This window comes from Rhinopithecus bieti, unplaced genomic scaffold, assembly GCF_001698545.2.
Source record: "Rhinopithecus bieti isolate Rb0 unplaced genomic scaffold, ASM169854v2 scaffold_15769, whole genome shotgun sequence".
Taxonomy (NCBI): Eukaryota; Metazoa; Chordata; class Mammalia; order Primates; family Cercopithecidae; genus Rhinopithecus; species Rhinopithecus bieti.
This window is the reverse complement of record NW_016809129.1, coordinates 405124-425266: the sequence shown is the minus strand read 5'-3', so window position 1 is coordinate 425266 and position 20143 is coordinate 405124. Positions and strand designations below refer to the sequence as shown.

The 20143-nt window shown below is 37.5% G+C and overlaps 1 protein-coding gene across 2 annotated transcripts in view; it reads right to left on the bottom strand.

The window, feature by feature from the left end:
- The window catches only part of GYS2 (glycogen synthase 2), a 78934-nt gene that overhangs the window by 25619 nt on the left and 33172 nt on the right, over positions 1-20143 (bottom strand). For both annotated transcript variants that reach the window (XM_017888609.1, XM_017888611.1), the window contains exons 3-7: positions 19287-19478; positions 17546-17728; positions 8107-8251; positions 2310-2427; positions 2008-2128 (exon numbers count right to left, since the gene is read on the bottom strand). In XM_017888609.1, coding sequence (XP_017744098.1) covers positions 2008-2128; positions 2310-2427; positions 8107-8251; positions 17546-17728; positions 19287-19478 — 759 coding nt within the window. The remainder of the gene's footprint in view (positions 1-2007; positions 2129-2309; positions 2428-8106; positions 8252-17545; positions 17729-19286; positions 19479-20143) is intronic.

Below are 20143 nucleotides of genomic sequence, written 5' to 3'. Positions count from 1 at the left end.
AAAAAAAAAAAAAAAAAAAAAAAAAAAAAAAATAGCATGAATGAGAGCTAATATTACAAGACCAAAATTAATTCTTTAAAATTTCAGATTGGAAATTTGACGAAGATTTAAGCTTTGGTAAAAGCTAAAATAATATTTAAATTTTTTTGCTTATTCATGTTGATTGATGACAAATAGATTATTCACATTTTTCTGCTAAATGTCTTGATTCTCATGATGTTATATTTTGGTTTTTAGCCCTAAAGTAAAGAAACAAGCACATGCTGAGCACTGTGCTGGGGTGCTTTAAATATACTCCCAATAATCACGTATAATAGGCATTTCTCTCCTCATTTTATTAATGTCAAAAGAAAGGAATGAGAGGTTAAATATTTTGTCTGAGTTCCTACAACAGGTTAGTGCCAAAGCTGACATTTAAACTGCTGGCTTAGCATCTCTCAAAAGGAAATGACTTGTTAAAAAGCTATAAGAATGAAAGCATAAACTCACTTAAAATCATGAACCTCTAAGGAGGTTTATGTGTTCTGGAAATGACTGACTAGCTCCAGAGTGTGGGGCACTTTACCATCTGGTACGTAGCCTGGGCCCTCCAGGGTCTGACATTTTATTAGGGAAAGCTACTAAAGGCATACAATAGGAAACTCACACTAGGACCAGCCAATGTGCTATCAAAGAATAAATGTACTATGTGGAAAGAGAATTCCTTCTTTTAACTTCTCCAAGTATTGCAGTTATCTTTTATGTCTAGTATAATGGTAATCAGTCTTTTCTTCAAATCTATAAATAAAGTGAATATTTAATAATCATATAAATACATTTATTAATAATGTCCCTAAAGACTCTGTATATTTGATATAGTTGTGAGTCCATTATAAAGCTTGTTGAATGAACATATACTAGGAAAATATGAAGTAAGATTTTTTAAGAATACTCTTTTCAGCCTTCAGTTCTATTTTGCAGAGTTGGACTTTATTAATGAATTGCTTGCTTATTAATGTGGCTTTAGTAAATTTTTTTAGCATATTTGACATAATGTCTGCTCTAAAGCAAAAAATTTATGTCCAAGAAATAAAAATTTAACTCGAGTGTAGTAGAAAACTCAGGAAAGTTTAGATTTTCTCATTAAAATTGAAATTCTACACTCCTCTCCTGTGAATATTTTCCTATTACTTATTCTGTATTTTTATGTGATTGGGATTGGTATATAAACCAATAGTTCCCATCAACAGCTATGACATGGTACCATTTTTTTATAGTTGCTTCTATTTATGCATATTGTATTGCTCAGTTAGTTGAGAACCCACTTTGTATCCCACCTTCCTGAGTGAAAAAATGATTTCACATTGTTGGGAGTAAGAACCTTCTTTTTCCTCCTTCATGCTTTCATGTGGTGTGACATCCACTAGTTCAACAGTTTAAGACTCTCAGTCGCAGGAAGGAGGTGTGGCTGGGGAGGTGAGTGAACCGAGTGTGTGTGTGTCTGCCCTGTTCTACAGAGAGTTAGAGATGTCTGGTTTGGCTGCCAGGTATGTGGCACATGCTTCAGTTGGGGGAGGAGAGTGATGGTCAGAGCTTCCTATGATTAAATGGCTAAGAGTAAAAACAAGGTTCAGTATTAGGATGCCTACTGCCGTGTACATAAGCCACATCTTCCATTATAGTCTTCAATAATTTTTTGAAAATTAATATTTTCTCTCCATCACTTGATTTCTCTATATTTATTTTTCAATTGATTACAAACTCATGTGAGGGAAAAGGGATGTTATAATGACTTCTTAAAATATAGCATATATAATGGGATAAGCTTAAGCTTCTCCTAAAAAGATAAGACGACATTATAGACAAATATAAAAGTCAACACTGTGGCAACTCCAATATGTAAATTGAAAGGCTGAAGCCATTTTTGGAATACTATTATCATTTATTCTCTTGAAAACTATTCTTCACTTCCCACAGAAGAAAGTTCTCCCTACAAGGGTGTTATACCATGTCCTAAAGCTTTCTTACCCTCAGCAGGAAATTTAGCCTGGATAAGGATTCTAGGAAGATGTCAGCTCCTTTGTTTGAAAACTCATACCTCCCAGCAATGAAAAGGAACAAAGTCTTTTCAAGATCAAAGTCCAGATGACTAAAACAAAACAAAACAGTTTCAAATGAAATATAGCAATAGTAACAAAATGTCCACAAGAATTCTGTTAATGTACAAAGGGGGCTGGGAAAGATAAACATTTACTATTACAATTCTGTTTTCTCTCTACCAAAGATCCCTCATATCTGATGCTTCTTTTCTTTAATAAAGAAAATCATACCCATAGAAATGACCTCGAACAAAATCTTGGATTCTGGCCTTGTACATGGCATGTAGATTTTGAAACTCATGTACTGCTGAAAATTTCTTAACATTCAAGCCATTTGGAGTAACCACATCTAGAAAAGTAAAACAAAATTATTATTAAAATTCTCTTTTCAAAGAGGGTACATTGTAGAAATAAGTATCTTTAAAACTATAAAGCTAGATGTTTATTAACATTCTACTTTCTGACTACCATAAAAAGTAAAATTTATAAAACTTCCAGTTCATAAAAATTCACAACACATTTGGTCTATTGATTGAAATAGGAAATCAGAAACGCCTGACCAAAATAACAATGAGGGACTGGTACAATGAAACAGGTTAATCAATAGCAATAATAATTGTTATTATAGTATTCATTTATTGATTATTTAATGTGCACTAGGTTTTGCTTTAAAGGCTTATAGTGTAACTCAATCTCTTCAACAAACCAAAGGAGTGAGTGCTCTTATCTGTATTTTCAGAGGTGGAAACTCAGGCACAGACTTGTTCAAAGACCCTGTCCAAGAACACATGGCTGGTAAGTCGAAGCAGAATCCATGCAGTCTGCCCCAACATACTGTTTCCTTAACCCTGCACTAAACTACCTCCTGCCATCTTGTTTTCCACAAGTGTATGGGACACCTTTTGTACATTTGGAAAATTGGAAAAGGCAGCCTCTTACTTCTAATTTCTATTCTTATTTCTATTTCTTATTTCTAACGCAACTGATTCATTCTTCCCAGGAGATTCGGTTGCTCAGGCAGGAAGACATTCTTGGTTTTCCAAATATTGGTCTGTGACAAGAAACAGAGGGACCACTCATAGCATATGATGGAAACTACCTACTGAGTTGAATACATGGGTTATCACATTTAGTAGCATAAAAGTAAAAGCAAGAAAAAAGAAGCTATGTTAAAAAAAATTTATCACAGGGCTATGAAGATTTTTGTAATTTTAAGAATCTTTTCCAGCCTGGCCAACATGGTGAAACCCCATCTCTACTAAAAATACAAAAATTAGCCAGGTGTGGTGGCAGGCACTTGTAATCCTAGCTACTGGAGAGGCTGAGGAAGGAGAATCGCTTCAACCCAGGAGGCAAAGGTTACCGTGAGCTGAGATCGTACCACTGCACTTCAGCCTGGGTGACAGAGCAAGATTCCATCTCAAAAGAAAAAAAAAAATCTTTTACAGTTAACTGCCTATTTTCTTGATATGATTCCACAAAATCAATCCAGGCTTTTTGGTCATTTTTTGTGGAAAATAAAATCTTACTGATTTTATGAGTTTTATTAAGTAATCTGACATTTGTTATACTCTTTTACATGCATGGCCACTGTAGAATCAATTTTAAGTAGCCAAGGTTTCCAGTGAAAGCTTTCATGTGAGTAATTCCTAAATGAACTATATAATGTGATTCGTATAGTATGACAATTACATCTTAAAATGTATTTATCTTTCTATAGCAATTACGTAGGGCTCATTTTGTGCCAGGCCCTATTACATTTGACATATAATAATTTTTTAAAATCCCTATGAGGTAAGTTGTTTTCATTGTCCCTGTTTTACAAATGAAGAAACTGGCCTACAGAATATTAAGTCATTTGGTCAATGTCAAGTGAGTACAAAGTAACAGAGGCTGGATTTAGAACCAAAGCAGCCTGGCTCAGGAGTCTCTGCCCTTTTGACGCAGTGGTGTCATACAACTGTACCATACAAAAAGCTATAGAAGGCAAGAATGTATGTGGATACCAGCTTATTATGGATTGTAATCCTCAGCAATTTTCTAAATTGTTTTGCAAACAATTATAAAAGCAGATCTGTGTCCTGAAATTGTCTGTTTATTAGCCTAAAGAGTTAGGCCAATGAGGTCTTCTAATATCCATATTAATAATAGAATATGCACAGGCCTATGTGCAGTCATATGCTGGTAAAATTTAACAAAAGTACTCCAGGAAAAGAGAGAAAAGAGAAAGAAAAGACAATTTCAGTATTTCCCTTTCTCCAAGGTGTAAACATTCCCATTATGACTGATTTCAAGCTACCAATGTAAGTGCAGAGTTGGGAAGAAAAGTGCAGTAACACCATTATAGTATTTCCATCCATGAAATATATATATATACTGATGTTAATGAACCATTATATAGGTTATAGGTTTTAGGTTATTTTTACATAATGGTGCAGTAACATGTAATGGTATTACTGCACCATTATATAAAAATAACCTAAAATCATAGTAAAATGTAGTAAAATAACTAAGAAATGATGTTAAATTAGTTAAATTAATTTGATTAGTTAAAATTAATTAGTTCATATGATAGAATATGAATAGGTTTTCTCTGGAAAAGAGATCTTTCCCTGGAAGCAACATTGATCACCAATTTCTTACTATTGTTCCCAAGTAGAAGACAGTGTCAATGTTACCCACATTTCTGATGTTAGGCAACGCCAACACAAAGGAAAAACATTGACTAAAGGATGGTATTAGCTAGAGTTCATATTAAGGTATTAGCATGGGCTCAAAAATCAATAATTGCAACACTATTAATGACTATATTAAAGGGAAAATGACAAATTTTTTAAAGCAACAGGATATTTAAGGCATATGTTGTATTCAGTTTTGTATCTGTAATTAGTAAATTTATAATACTGCCTTCCCTCCAATATTTTTAAGAAAATATCACCTTTTCAACATCTTAAATTATTTTGAGTCAAATTTATGGCAAAAGCATAATGATACAGTAGTAAAAATAAGCTTTTGCCAATGATTATATACTGATATTTTGAAACATATCTGGCCCCATGTGTGTTTTTGATCTAGTCAATTTATCTCTTGCTCTGTAGTTGTGCCCTCAGCATTAAAAGTAATGGCTCTAGTTAAACTTTTAATTGGGGAGGACTTCAAGAAAAACCAAGGAATACAAAGTCATAGTTACTGTACGTGATCCTATTTTTTTCAGAATGCTCTCGGGAGGGTTTATATGTTTACTGATCTACTGAAAGTCCATTGACCTTCTTGAGCCACAAAATGTTCAGAGATTTCACAATTTCCATCAGAGCCACCACATGATTCTACTGCAAGTCTGAAGAAGACCAGATTGCAGTGTTTACAGTTTCTGGTAGAACTTCCAGGTAAAGCTAGTTTGTGGGCACTCAGTAATAGATGAGAACTTGGGGAAAATCTAGACAGTGATCCACACAAAATAATAATTGTTGATATTTTCTAAATCTTTACAATGGACCAGGCACTGAGCTGAGTTTTTTCCATATGTCAACTCTTCGAATCATTGCAACAATTCTAGATAAGAGAAAGGATTGATTTTTTTTTTTTTTTTTTTGAGACAGAGTCTCGCTCTGTCGCCCAGGCTGGAGTGCAGTGGCCGGATCTCAGCTCACTGCAAGCTCCGCCTCCCAGGTTTACGCCATTCTCCTGCCTCAGCCTCCCGAGTAGCTGGGGCTACAGGGCCCATCACCACACCCGGCTAGTTTTTTGTGTTTTTAGTAGAGACGGGGTTTCACCATGTTAGCCAGGATGGTCTCGATCTCCTGACCTGGTGATCCGCCCGTCTCGGCCTCCCAAAGTGCTGGGATTACAGGCTTGAGCCACCGCGCCCGGCCTAAGAGAAAGGATTATTATCCACATTATGCAGATAAGACACAGAGAGCTTAAGCAACTTTTATAATGTCACACAGCTAGTAACGTATACTCAACATAAAATCATTTTTGATGCTGAATACAGGCAGTTTGGCAAAAAGCTCATGCTTTGACCACTACTCTGTAGCTATATTCTTAAGAAAACAAAAATTTAAGAAAATAGTATATAGAGAAAGCAGGACCCAGAATACAATCTTGGAGAATGTCCACTTTGAAAAGTAAAAGAAAGTAGAAAAACGATTAGAAGCACCAGAAAAGTTTATACTGGAAAGAAACTAGAATGTGCAGTGTCAGGAAAAAGAATGGAAACAGATGTTCACCACCTTTAAATGCTAGAGAATATAAAGAAATATAAAAAACATTAGATGACCCTGAATTTGATGATTTTTGGAAAAGCAATTTTAGGCCAGAGTTGGAGGTTGGAAGCCAGAGTCCCAGGGGCGAATGAGTAAGTGAACCTAGCAATTATGGTTTACTCTTACAAGATATTTGGCAGCAGGAGAAAGGAGGAGATGGTATGACATTTGGCAGGGTAGCAACCTCAAGAGAAATTTCCATTTTAGAATAGGCAAAAAAAAAAAGAAAGTATTTCGGTGAGCTCAGGAAAAGATACTGTAGACAGGAAAAAGGAATATCCAAGAGAGAAATAAGCATATTGATGGAATAAACTCCCTAAAGAAGAATGGGAGTAGGAATCCAAGTGAATCCAAGAGAAAATCCTTGGAAAGAAAAATGCTACCATAGGTTTTAATGCTTCACTATTCAAATTAGTTGGGTTCTCGTTCTATCTTGTTTTTTATTTTTTTGTTTGTTTGTTTTAATCTAGCACCTTGAAATACCTCCTCTACACATTCTGCTATCTGAAAGAAGGACAACTGGAGACAAGACCATAGGAATTAAGCAAGGAGGATATATTAATTAGGATGGTTTGGTTGCAAGCAATATAAACCTACTAATGCTGGCTTAAGTATAATAACAAGGAATTTATTAGTAGGATGCCAGAGTGTCTCACGGCAAAGATTTAGCTGAGCCTTAGGAATGATTTTTAAAAGTGGTTGAAATTGGCCGGGCGCGGTAGCTCACGCCTGTAATCCCAGCACTTTGGGAGGCCGAGGCGGTTGGATCACGAGGTCAGAATTTCAAGATCAGCCTGGTCAAGGGAGTGAAACTCCGTCTCCACTAAAAATACAAAAATTAGCCGGGCGTGGTGGCAGGCGCCTGTAATTCCAGTTACTCGGCAGGCTGAGGCAGAGAATTGCTTGAACCCGGGAGGCGGAAGTTGCAGTGAGCCGAGATGGGGCCACTGCACTCCAGCCTGGGTGACAGAGCAAGACTCCGTCTCAAAAAAAAAAAAAAAGTGGTCGAAATCACTGTGGAGAACCTAGAGTTCTCTGTCTCAGTCTGTTTTTGCTTCTCATAGCAATTCAGTGTAGTTTAATCTCTTTGCATCCAGTCCAACAGAATAGAAAAATAAACACTACCAATAGCTCAAAGCTGGCATTCTATCATATGACAGTGCATTCAGAGATTCGTTTGAATGGGAGCATTCTGATTGGCCCAGCTTATGTCAGATGTCTTCTTTGGGGCCAATCAGTTGTGGCTGGATGACAGGGCTATGTCTTGAGTATAAGTTCTTCACATTGCAAGCGCTGGTTGACTCTGCAGATAGTTCCTAGAAAAATTTGCAAGGAATTTAGGGATAGGTAAAACAACATGTTTCTACCAACACAGCACCAATGAGGCAACGTTACAAGACGTAGGACTGGGATAGTCTCACACAAATTTCTATTTTCTTGGCTTTCATTTTCTTAAAAGATTAAGAGTCAACTGAGCTTCCTTACACATACCAACTCATTATGACGATCCAGGTCATACTGAGGTTACTTCAAGCATAGCTCATTTATTCAACAAGCACAGATTGAACACTTAGCCATGTTCCAGATACAGCTTTGTGTTGGTTTCCCTGCAAACCTACTGAAATTGAGAATTAAAATACACTTAAAGAGCTGCATGGTAACTGGATGCAATTTTTCCTCAAACTTCACGATGGAAAAACAAAATCCTCATAGTCTAATGTCATTTGGGACTGAAAGATAGGTGATCCAGGGATAATAATTACCAGGCTTTCTCTTCAGCATATGTTCGGCCTCTATTGCTGTTATTTCAGAAACCGTGGTGAAAACATGAGCGCAATGAACGGAGGCTCGCTCCATGCAGTACCGGTGGTAAATCTGCCTTTCTCCAGCTTCTTTGTCTATGTTAAACTGTTAGAAACAAAAATAAAACACACATTTGCTAACACTAGCCCTTCTACACAAGCAAAACAAAATCACACATTTCACCAGTTGGCTTTCCTCAAGGCTATGTAAAATTTTATGACCACAAAAAAGTAATAAAAGCTTGAATTAAACCCATTAGTTTACACAAGAACTTACACTTTAAAAGACATTGTTTACTCCATTTCTCCTTCCAAACTGCTGTTTAACTCCCTAAGTAAATGATGTTTCTACCTTGCTGTAATCACATAGAATTCTTGAATTTTTGGCATTTTAATTACACTTTTACTTATTCTACATCTTGGAATACTGAGCTAATGCCTTTCTCCAAAGTATTTTATGTATTTTCCCATAAACAGTGAAACAAAGTTGACATTAAATTTGACATTGAAAATAAGAATAATTATTATAATGCTTAATTCACTGGAAGGGAACCTGAGAAAGGAAAGACAAATGCTTTTCCTTAGTTATAGATCTTCCCCTATATAATTGCAAAGAGTATACTCTAGTTACTCTAGTTAGATATTGTGCTAGATTATGCAATTATCTATACTTCCGGGTAGTTTAACTCTAAAAAAGTCAAATTCCCAACAATCACTTAAATAATCGGCAACTGTTGTGGGCTTTTGCCATTGTACTTAGTTACTGAATGTAATGTTTCACATAGCTGCATATGAAACTAGCAGTGTCTAAGACAAAAAGAATATGTAAAGTTTCTGACATTATATAAGTAGGGTGCTTTTCATAATGAAGATTGTTAGTAGCTCTTCAGCACTAGTGTCAGGCACTCCACTAAGCACAATGACATATTTAATCCTTGTAAACTACTGAGACACATATTTCGTCTTCATTTTATGGAGAAGGAAATTGAACCTTTTAGAGGTCAAGAAACTTGTTGAAGGTCACATTGCTATTAAGAATCTTAGTAGAAACCTAATTTGATCCCTAATCAGCCTGACTGATGAATGAATACAATCTTGTATTCATCTGTTTTTATATCATTTAGACTTCAACTCTATCAACAAGTTAGTCCCAATAATTATGGCATCATAGAGAGAAAAATACTGAAAAGAGACCCATTAGAGGAATCTCATGATTAGAACAAGAAAACTTCGGCCGGGCGCGGTGGCTCAAACCTGTAATCCCAGCACTTTGGGAGGCCGAGACGGGCGGATCACGAAGTGAGGAGATCGAGACCATCCTGGCTAACACGGTGAAACCCCGTCTCTACTAAAAAATACAAAAAACTAGCCAGGTGAGGTGGTGGGCGCCTGCAGTCCCAGCTACTGGGGAGGCTGAGGCAGGAGAATGGCCTGAACACGGGAGGCGGAGCTTGCAGTGAGCTGAGATCCAGCCACTGCACTCCAGCCTGGGAGACAGAGCAAGACTCCTCACACACACACACACACACACACACACACACACACAAAAACTTCTAGAACATTCTTTCATGACTGTAATATTTGGAATCATCTCTCTGAAAATGTTTGAATCAGGTTGTATATGACATGCTTGGATTAGCAGAAGTTTTCTTAAAAGCTCTATGTGTCCAGTCTAATTCATGAAAGCAAATCTCTCATTTAATCAACTTTTGTGAGCAATTTATGTGTATCTATTACCTTTAAGAAACTTATAAATTAATGGAAAATGGGTAAAAAAAACAAGTGGAAATGAAATGAGTATGTGTCTGAATAAGTTACAGGATCAGAGCAGCACTGATTCACTCTGGCTGAAGGTAGGCAAAAGTATCTCATACTATGCAATAAGTGTAGTCAGCATCAACCCTACAAATGTAAGACTTTCAAGTGCAAAGACGAAGACTTACTCATCTTTATATTTCCAAACTGGTTGGATGAATAAAATGGCATTTGGACCAGGACATGAAAGTTTAATTCTGGGAAAGTTATTTTTAGCTGAAATGCTAGCCGCCCTAAAGAACAAGTATAGAAAATGCTATGGCATGTGCAGAAAATAGCAGCACATCTGATGTGACTGTAGCATTGGATGTAGAATGTAAGAGACAGAGGCTGGTCAGATATAATAGGGCCAGATCACTGAAATCCCTGAAGATGAGCCTAGGAATTTTGCCTTTGTCCTATAAACAAGAAAAGCCACTCTGAAAGTGTTTGTTTACAGGTGTGGTAAAGACAGAGTCGATGTTTAAGAAAAATAACTCTGGAAAGAAGTATAGAATGTTTTCTATCCTTTTGAGTATTTTGTGAATTTCAAATGAGATAACAAACGTCAAATGTTTAGAAAAGTGCCTGGAATATGGAAAGTGCTCAATAAATTTAGCCATTGTTACTATTAATTATTATTATTGTTGTAGAGAATCACATGTCACAGATAAGACAGCATTTAACATTTGGGACATTTAGAGACGGAAAGATAGATTTTCTAAATGAGCAGGCTGAGTATGCACAAATACAGTGGCAGGATAGCAGGAGCCTGGAAACTCCGTGAGAGGCCTTGGGGAAGTCAGGCACTTGTGCATGCTTCTGCCTTTCCCTCCTCCCATGGGACACCCTTATCTTTTAGGTCTGTAGTATGTGTGGCCACACCTGTGGCTTTACAGGAACTCTATCCGTTTACACATGTTGTCCACTCTTTATGATTGTATCTTAAAATCTTTGTACAATAATTCCAACATAGGACATATCTGGACCTGGTCTTTTTGACAATGGGTTTTTACTTTCTTGCATTTTAATATATCTCATAACTTTTTATTGAATTCTGGACAATGTATATAGAAAAACAAAAAATGGGTAAAGTATATATTAATCAATAAAACACAGTCCAGTGACACAGTGGGTAACCCTATAATTGAAGTTGACTAGCTCAAAACTTGATCAGAAGAAAGAGCTTAAATCCACCAAATAATTGTCCATAGCTTCCTTCCCCATTTTCCAATCCCAAATGGCATTGTCCTCAGATTTCCATCTAGGAAATTCCATTACAATTAAGAAAAAAAAAAAAAAGGCCAGGCGTGGTGGCTCACGCCTGTAATCCCAGCACTTTGGGAGGCTGAGGCAGGCAGATCATGAGGTCAGGCGATCAAGACCATCCTGGCCAACATGGTGAAACCACGTCTCTACAAAAAACACAAAAATTAGCCGGGCGTGGTGGTGCGTGCCTGTAGTCCCAGCTACTCGGGAAGTTGAGGCAGGGGAATTGCTTGAACCCAGGAGGAGGAGGTTGCAGTGAGCCAAGATCGCATCACTGCACTTCAGCCTTGCAACAGAGCAAGACTCCGTCTCAAAAAACAAAACAAAAACAAAAACAAAACCGTAAGAAAACTAAAGGCTTTAGGGAATAAAAAAGCATTTATTATGTAGCCATTAGAGTCGAGGGGATAATTGATCAATGACTGGACTTTAAAAAATTAGTTTGGAGGCCGGGCATGATGGCTCACGCCTGTAATCCCAGCACTTTGGGAGGCCGAGGTGGGCGGATCATGAGGTCAGGAGATCGAGACCATCCTGACTAACAAGGTGAAACCCCGTCTCTACTAAAAATACAAAAAATTAGCCGGGCATGGTGGCGGGGGCCTGTATTCCCAACTACCGGGGAGGCTGAGGCAGGAGAATGGCTTGAACCCGGAGGCGGAGCTTGGCAGTGAGCCGAGATCGCGCCACTGCACTCCATTCTGGGCGACAGAGTGAGACTCTGTCTCAAAAAATAATAATAATAAATGAATTTGGAGACATATTTTAGAGGTTCTCAGAAATTTCATATGCTGGCTGAAAATGGTTAAAATGTTATTTTAAATAATGAATTTTACTAAAAACTTAAATCAGCATTAGAGTTTTTGTAATTGGCTTCTAACAAGAATTGTTTTCAGTTAGCAGTAATTTGAGGAAAATAGCTCTAATCTTTCTGATTTCACAAAAGTTTAATTATCTTATTCTTGTTCTCATACTTGCCCTATTTTTATTTGTCTGAGTCAGAATTTACTGAAACTGATTCTGGTTCCTGCATCAAAGATTAAACTATGACTTATTCCTTATGCTGAATTTTTAAAAACCTTTCACGTATATAATTTGGTATTCTTATGTGTCACTCAAATTCCAAACTTAGTGTGAGCATGGGGGCTTCTGTTGTGAAAAATGATTACGAACTTAACCCAAAAGCTAGTTGTTGACTGCTTGTGGTCTACTAGTCATTTTGCTATATAGACTGGAATATATATTTTATATATAAAATGGATATAGCAAGAATATCCATTTTACTGGAAAGATGGGCAGGGGTCTGACTAAACTTAAGTATCTCAACCAGTGAGGGACTTTAAACTAGGGAGATATGTGATTATATCTGAAGAAAGTGTGATAAATACGGCCCTTTCCTCAAAAGATAAAGCTGTCATATATAACTATATACTCTAATGTGTTTCTTCCTTAAAATCAAATAAGAATATCCTATGTATATTATTAGTAGCTTTTAAAATTATTTATTACTATATAAGATTCAAGAATTCCGAAGNCCATGATTGGCACCACTGCACTCCAGACTGAGCGACAGAACCAGACCCTCTCTTAAAAAGAAAAAAATTGGTTGCTTCACTATTCTCAAAAATCTAGCTCTTTAATTGACCATATGCTTCGTAAGTCCAAGAACTTATATTCAAAGGTATAAATCAAGCGCACAGCAGAGTTTAAGGCACATAGTGGGGATGCGGTAAATAACGAATGTCCATAATCACCCATATTGCATCGTCAATCATATCTATGTGTATATGCACATGTGAACACTAAAACATACAAAACTGGAACACAAAAAAATTAGCTGATTTCCTGCATTCTCCCTGGAAGTTGGGGGTTGTTCTTTGCCTACTTAGCTAGTGGGAGAGGGACCCAATAGCTAAGAGACTAATTACAGTAAATCTTCTCCATGTCTGACCCTGAAAAAAATGGCCTATCCATATAAAAAGAACGTGTCAACTAAAAAGGATAAGGAAAATCAGTCTGACTTTGGCTATCTCCCTATCAAAATTCAATGACCAACATGGTGAAACCCCAACTCTATTAAAAATACAAAAATCAGCTGGGTGTGGTGGCACATGCCTGTAATTCCAGCTACTTAGGAGGCTGAGGCAGGAAAATTGCTTGAATCAGGGAGGCGGAGGTTGCAGTGAGCTGAGATCGTGCCACTGCACCCCAGCCTGGGTCATAGAGCGAGACTCCATCTCAAAAAACAAAACAAAAACCAAAAAAAGATATAGGAACTTAGCCTTCAGTAATGTATCTTCAGATATAAAATAAACAGACTGAAGAAAATGAATGAAATGTCAAACATCTATTTCCAGTTATGATAAGCTGGTTTATTCAACCAATGTGCCCAATGATAATGACTAAAGGTGCTGAACAGGCTGTACATGGTGGCTTGCACCTGCAATCCAAGCAGTTTGCGAGACTGAGGCGGGCGGGTCACCTGAGGTCAGGAATTCAGCACCAGCCTGGTCAACACGGTGAAACCTCGTGTCAACTAACAGTACAAAAATTAGCCAGGCGTGGTGGCGGGCACCTATAATCCCAGCTACTCAGGACGCTGAGGCAGCATAATCGCTTGAACCCAGGAGGCAGAGGTTGCAGTGAGCGGAGATTTCGCCACTGCACTCCAGACTGTGAGAGAGTGAGACTCCATCTCAAAACAAAACAAAAAAGTAAAATAAAATAAAATAAACATACTGAATAAAATATAAGGCACATTTTCCAAAACATCAAGTTGTTGATAGTAAGAAATTATTAGGATAAAAGCTAAGAGAAGGTGAGAACCCAGAGAAGCAAATGGAACAGAAGAGCACAAAAGCTACTCTTACCCTGAGGATATCTGGCAGTCAGGCAACATCTAGTTGTTTTTGGTAGCCTCACAGGGCATGGAAACAGCATCCATGGAAACAGCATCCAACGTCTAGGGCTTTCCATGGTAAAAATGCTACTAGGTGACTCTTTCTATATTAAGTTGGGACTCCATAGGCTATGCCCTAAGAGTGAAGGTGGACCAGCATCTCAGAACATTGGGAAAGGTTGCTTTTGCATTGACTATAATGGGAGTGGGGAGGAGGCAAAGCAAAATTTTTAAAATTCCATCTTTGGCCGGGTGTGGTGGCTCACGCCTGTAATCCCAGCACTTTAGGAGGCCGAGGCAGGCAGATCATGAGGTCAGGAGTTCAAGACAAGCCTGGCCAACTAATGAAACCCCATCTCTAATAAAATTACAAAAATTAGCTTGGCATGGTGGTGCATGCCTGTAGTCCCAGCTATTCAGGAGGCTGAGGCAGCAGAATTGCTTGAACCTGGGAGGTTGCAGTGAGCCGAGATTGCGCCACTGCACTCCAGATTGGGCAAAAGAGTGAGACTTTGTCTCAACAAATAAATAAAGAAATCAAATCCCATCTTTGAGTAGATGTGGTCACTGGGCAGCTTTCGCCCATGTTTGTAACCTGCATTTGCTTTGACCCAATGAACTTCAACCCATGAAAGCTAGTCTCAGACTGAAAGGACTTCAAGGCACCTAGCAGAAGCAAACAAAGATCTTCTCCAAAAGAAGCCACAAGTACTTTTTCTCATAAATACTTTTTCAAGAACGAAAAGTAAACACACAAAGAAACAAGACACTATGGGTGTGCTGGCATGCACCTGTAGTCCCAGCTACTTGAGAAGCGAAAGAGGATCTCTTGAGTCCTGGGAGATTGAGTCCAGCTTGGGCAAAATGAAAAGACACCATGGATGATACACAACATAAACATCAGGCAGCAGAAAAAAAAACTTGAAAAAGGCCGGGCGTGGTGGCTCACGCCTGTAACCCCAACACTTTGGGAGGCTGAGGTGGGTGGATCACCTGATGTCAGGAGTTCACGACCAGCCTGGCCAACATGGTGAAACCTCATCTCTACTAAAAATACAAAAATTAACCACGTGTGGTGGCAGGCGCCTGTAATCCCAACTACTTGAGAGGCAGAGGTAGGAGAATCACTTGAACCCAGGAGGCAGAAGTTGCAGTCAGCCGAGTTCGTGCCATTGCACTCCGGCACTCCAGCCTGGGCAACAGAGCAAAACTCCGTCTCAGGAAGAAAAAAAAAATTAGCCAGCTGTGATGGTGCACACCTGTAGTCCCAGCTACTCAGGAGGCTGAGGCACAAAAATTGCTTGAACCTTGGAGAGAGAAGTTGCAGTGAGCTGAGATTACACCACTGCACTCTAGCCTGGGTGACAGAGTGAGATTCTGTCTCAAAAAAAAAAAAAAGAAACTTGAAAAAAATTCAGACACTGGAATTACCATAATACAGATTACAAAATAATTATGATTACTATGTTCCAAGGAATAAAATAATCCAACCATACCAATTAGCAGGAAACAGGACAGAGAAACATGTTGAAATGATCTATGTATATGGAATCAGCAAAGTCACAACTGGGGGAAACTCTGTAGAGTTAAAGGCCCCAAGTTCTTAAAGATAAACGCTTTCAATCCTTTACCATTAAGTAGGATGTTTGGTGTATGGTGTTTTGCAGATACCTTTTATAAGATTAATTTCTCTTCTATTCCTGGTTTTCCATGAGTGTTTATCATGAATAAGTGTTAAATTTAATAATTTATTCTACATTTACTAAGATGATATTTTCTCCATTAATTAATATCTTGAATTACAGTAATTTGTCTTCTAATGTTAAAAACAACCTAATTTGGGCCGGGCGCGGTGGCTCAAGCCTGTAATCCCAGCACTTTGGGAGGCCGAGACGGGCGGATCACGAGGTCAGGAGATCGAGACCATCCTGGCTAACACGGTGAAACCCCGTCTCTACTAAAAAATACAAAAAAGTAGCCGGGCGAGGTGGCGGGCGCCTGTAGTCCCAGCTACTCGGGAGGCTGAGACAGGAGAATGGCGTAAACCCGGGAGGCGGAGCTTGCAGTGAGCTGAGATCCGGCCACCGCATTCCAGCCTGGGTGACAGAGCGAGACTCCATCTCAAAAAAAAAAAAAAAAAAGGTTTCCAAAGTGAAATACTCAATCTGCCACTCTGATATTTTCTCTTTCACTGAAGTCAAAGTGCACTCCTCTCCAGGAAGCATGCTTGTTCATCTTATCAGCTTATCACAGATGACTGGTTTGCCCTTATTAGTCCACCATTACTATGTGCAGCTAAGAACCTCCTATATCCCCAAGCTTTCTGAAATCCTTGGTGACTTTATTTTAAATGTACAGCTTATGTTTCTAGCTTGACATTTAGATTAGGCTGACCTTTTCATAGGGAAGGACTCATCAGGACCACTCATTGCTTTACAGATGTTAAAAGTTTTTCAGAAAGAGCTTTCTTGCGCTCTGAGTGTCTTTGAGACAGTAGTATAACTTTTCAGTAGCATTATCTGAGTATTATTTATGTATTACACACACATACACATTCTGTTTTATAGAACCCTAGAACTCTTTAAGCTGGGAAAGTTTTAAAAATCAACTTTCTAACTTTCTAATTTTCCTGATAATGAAACCGAACCCTAGAGTGCTAAATAGATTTGATTGTTAATACAGATACCAAATCTGCAAAACCTCTGAATTGATATTCCTCAAATGCTTTGTTAATATTATTAACATGATGATATAAAATACATACTTTCATTAATCTAAATTGACATATAGAAAATAGAAGAAATAAATCAAAACTGAATGGCTTTGGCAGGTCATAGAATCAGGTAACCTGCTAAGATTAGCAAAAATAACTTGTTGTTCACCAAGGACCCATATCCCTGTTTGCAATAACTTCTGTTTTACTTGATGCCACAAAAATGCCCCCTTTGCATTGCAAAGTTACAGGGAAAATTGAACCTATCAACCTATAATGTGGCTTTTAATCAATTGTTTACTTGGAGGATAGAAGAAATAGAGGAAGTAAGTCTCAGTGCAAGTTTATGTGTCTCAAATCCCAGTTCTCTACCTGCCACTCAGAGCTGTGTGTAGATCCAGGGTGTTCACAGAACTTCCATAGCCTTTGGCTAGAACAAGGGCCCAACCCTGGGCCAACATTCCTACCATATCCCTCTGGAACTATTGTTCCACAGCGGGACAGAAATCAGGCCTCTCACCTCTATACTCTAGTGTACTCTGAACAAAGTTGAGCTATATGAGCTGTCTGTCAACCCAAGGGAAGCTTTGTCATGAATATTGATTAGCTAAAAGGGCATTTCTGCCATCTGGTTGGCAGATGAAATGTACAGATCAATACTTATCTTTCAGCTTCAGCAACCTGAAAGAAGGGTGAGTAAGAAGGAAGGAGGAAGGAATATTTACCTTATCAAGATGGTTGTAGAAATCAATATTTGCTGCACAGAGATACCTCCCGAGTAGTGTAGCATGGGTTGTAAATATTGTGGCAATAGGAAGTTTCCTGGCTCGAGAAAGGATCAGTCCAATTCCAGCCTGCCATTCATGGAATTGGGCAACGACATGTTTACCATCTGCGTGATCTGTCACCTACATTAGAAAAAGAAAGCATTCAGAAAAGGTGTTGATGAAGCTTGATTGTGATCATGGTCCACATTATAAGTGGAGTTATGGTGTCTATAAAATATTTTACAATTTAAAGGAGTCTAAATATAGAGCATGAATATTTAGCAAGGATAAGTACAGGATTCAGTGGCATGTTCATTAACCCCATATATTTTTAGGTCTTAATCTTCTCTTTCAGTGATGGAGCAGATTTTTCGTATCCACAGAAGAATAAATACTAATATTAATGACAGGTAATGAATATTAATAAATAAATGGAATAAATGCAAAGTAGGCACTCAAAAAATATTTATTGACTGGATGAATAAATAAATTCTTAAAGATATCACTGAACAGCTGAATCAATTGGGACTACTCACTTACAAGTTTATTTTTTAAAAACTACTTGAATTATTTTAATTGACTAGACTTGTGTTTATTTATTGTGTACTTTTTGATATTTGCTGAAGGAATGGCCAGGAAGAGACTTCTATAAAATATAAAAATGCCCTCTATATTTGTAGTGGCCCAATTATGGAAAAGCAAATGTTGCCTAAAACTATATAGCAATCATAATGAAAAAAATGCATATGAAGAAAAAGTGACTTTTACAATATCATTTTTTTCTAATAAATAGTACTTGGATTTTCGATGACTTGAAAACTCTAAAAGCATACAATGATCTTCATATGTGTATTTGCATATTTGATTTTGAGAAACAAAGATAAAATGCCATTACATCATTTTAGAATAAATAATAAATGATTCCATGTTTTAAATTTATCTTATTTGGGTTTTCTTTTCTTGAAGGCAACAAAATTTAACTGATATATTACTAAGAATATGGAATTAGAGAGAAAGAGGCTAATAAAAAACATGCCTTAAATCAAATAGCACCTTTGCAACACACTGAAGATCGGGGTCTAATTCCACCCCAGGGTCTAGTTCCAAATCAGGTGGGCATCGGTCTCTTTGCCTTACAAAGAGACAGCTTATTTTGTTTGCCCTTACAAAATATTAACATTCACACTGACTCCACTGTGAGAATTCATTTCCTTAATAGAGAAAAGAGCAAAACACCGACATTCAAGAAGGCTGAGCAGAGAATTGGGAAGTTTGGAGCGTTAACTTAAAACAGTGGTTATCACATGTAGTATACATTAGGATCACTTGGAGAGCTTATTAAACAAATAGCTTATCAAGCTATTTGCTACTCTTAAGATTCTATACTTCATATTTTTCTTGCATATATATTAAGTATCATCTATATATCGGGCAATATAATTGGGTGTTTGATACACATCATGCCATTTAAATTTGACATGAGGTAAATAGTAATAAGTATCATTATTACACTGTTCCAAAGGCTGGCATTTAATTTGCAGAATGCTCAACATTTCCTCAGATTTCTTTCAATTGTATTAGGACAAACCATAATGGCATCATCTCAAAATTTCCTTCATTTAAAGATCATGGGATCATTTTTAGGCACTGAAAGCAGTTGTGCTATTCCTCTGTTGTATCACTATATAATGAACCATACCTCTTTTAAGAACCAGGCAGTTAAAGATCCAAATATCAGCATATCATTGGCTTCTCGGTCATGATAAGGAATGCCAACACTGCATGCTTCCCAGAGGTCACCCTTCCACCTATCCAGATTCCAAGCTGAATAGCCTATGTCAAAAAGTACCACATAAGGACTTCCTTCTATCAGCCATCTTCCAAAATGCACCTGTCATATAAAGAACACATAGCCATGTAGTGATATTAAGTCATGCAAGACAGGACAATGTATTTGCACTCCGAGGATATAAACTTTATGTAGTACTCAATGGCAGATTAAACAAGCTACTTAAAAAAGAATACTGATAACATACAGCCTCTGCTGTTTGAGCCGCAAGCTGCAATGGGCATAAATCCATTCTTCTAGAATCTCCAAATTCTTACTCTTCATTAAATTTAAAAACAATGTATCTAGATCATGTAATCTCTGTTCATCTATCTCTAGTTACTCGCTTGTGACCTTGAACTCATAGGGTTTAATATTACAGTCTCTGCTTTTATGACAGAGCCATGAAATGCTTTGTATCTCTGAAAACCTGGGTAGTTGGATATAATGGCTCCAGTGTCACTTATTTTCTTTTATGGAACAGGACTAACAATATTTCCTGCTAGAAGAAAAAGCTATTTCTGTATACCAATATGTATTATTTATCTGGCTATTCCTATCAAAAAAAAGTGATGAAAAATGTTTCCCAATATGGTTGCCGTCAGAGGTTTAACTAAACACATTGCCTTAGATACATTATCTCTTTAATCTAGCAGCTCAAAGTATAATTCTATTATAATCTTCAAATTGATGTTGATTCCTAAATGTTTTTTTTTTTTTTTTTTTTT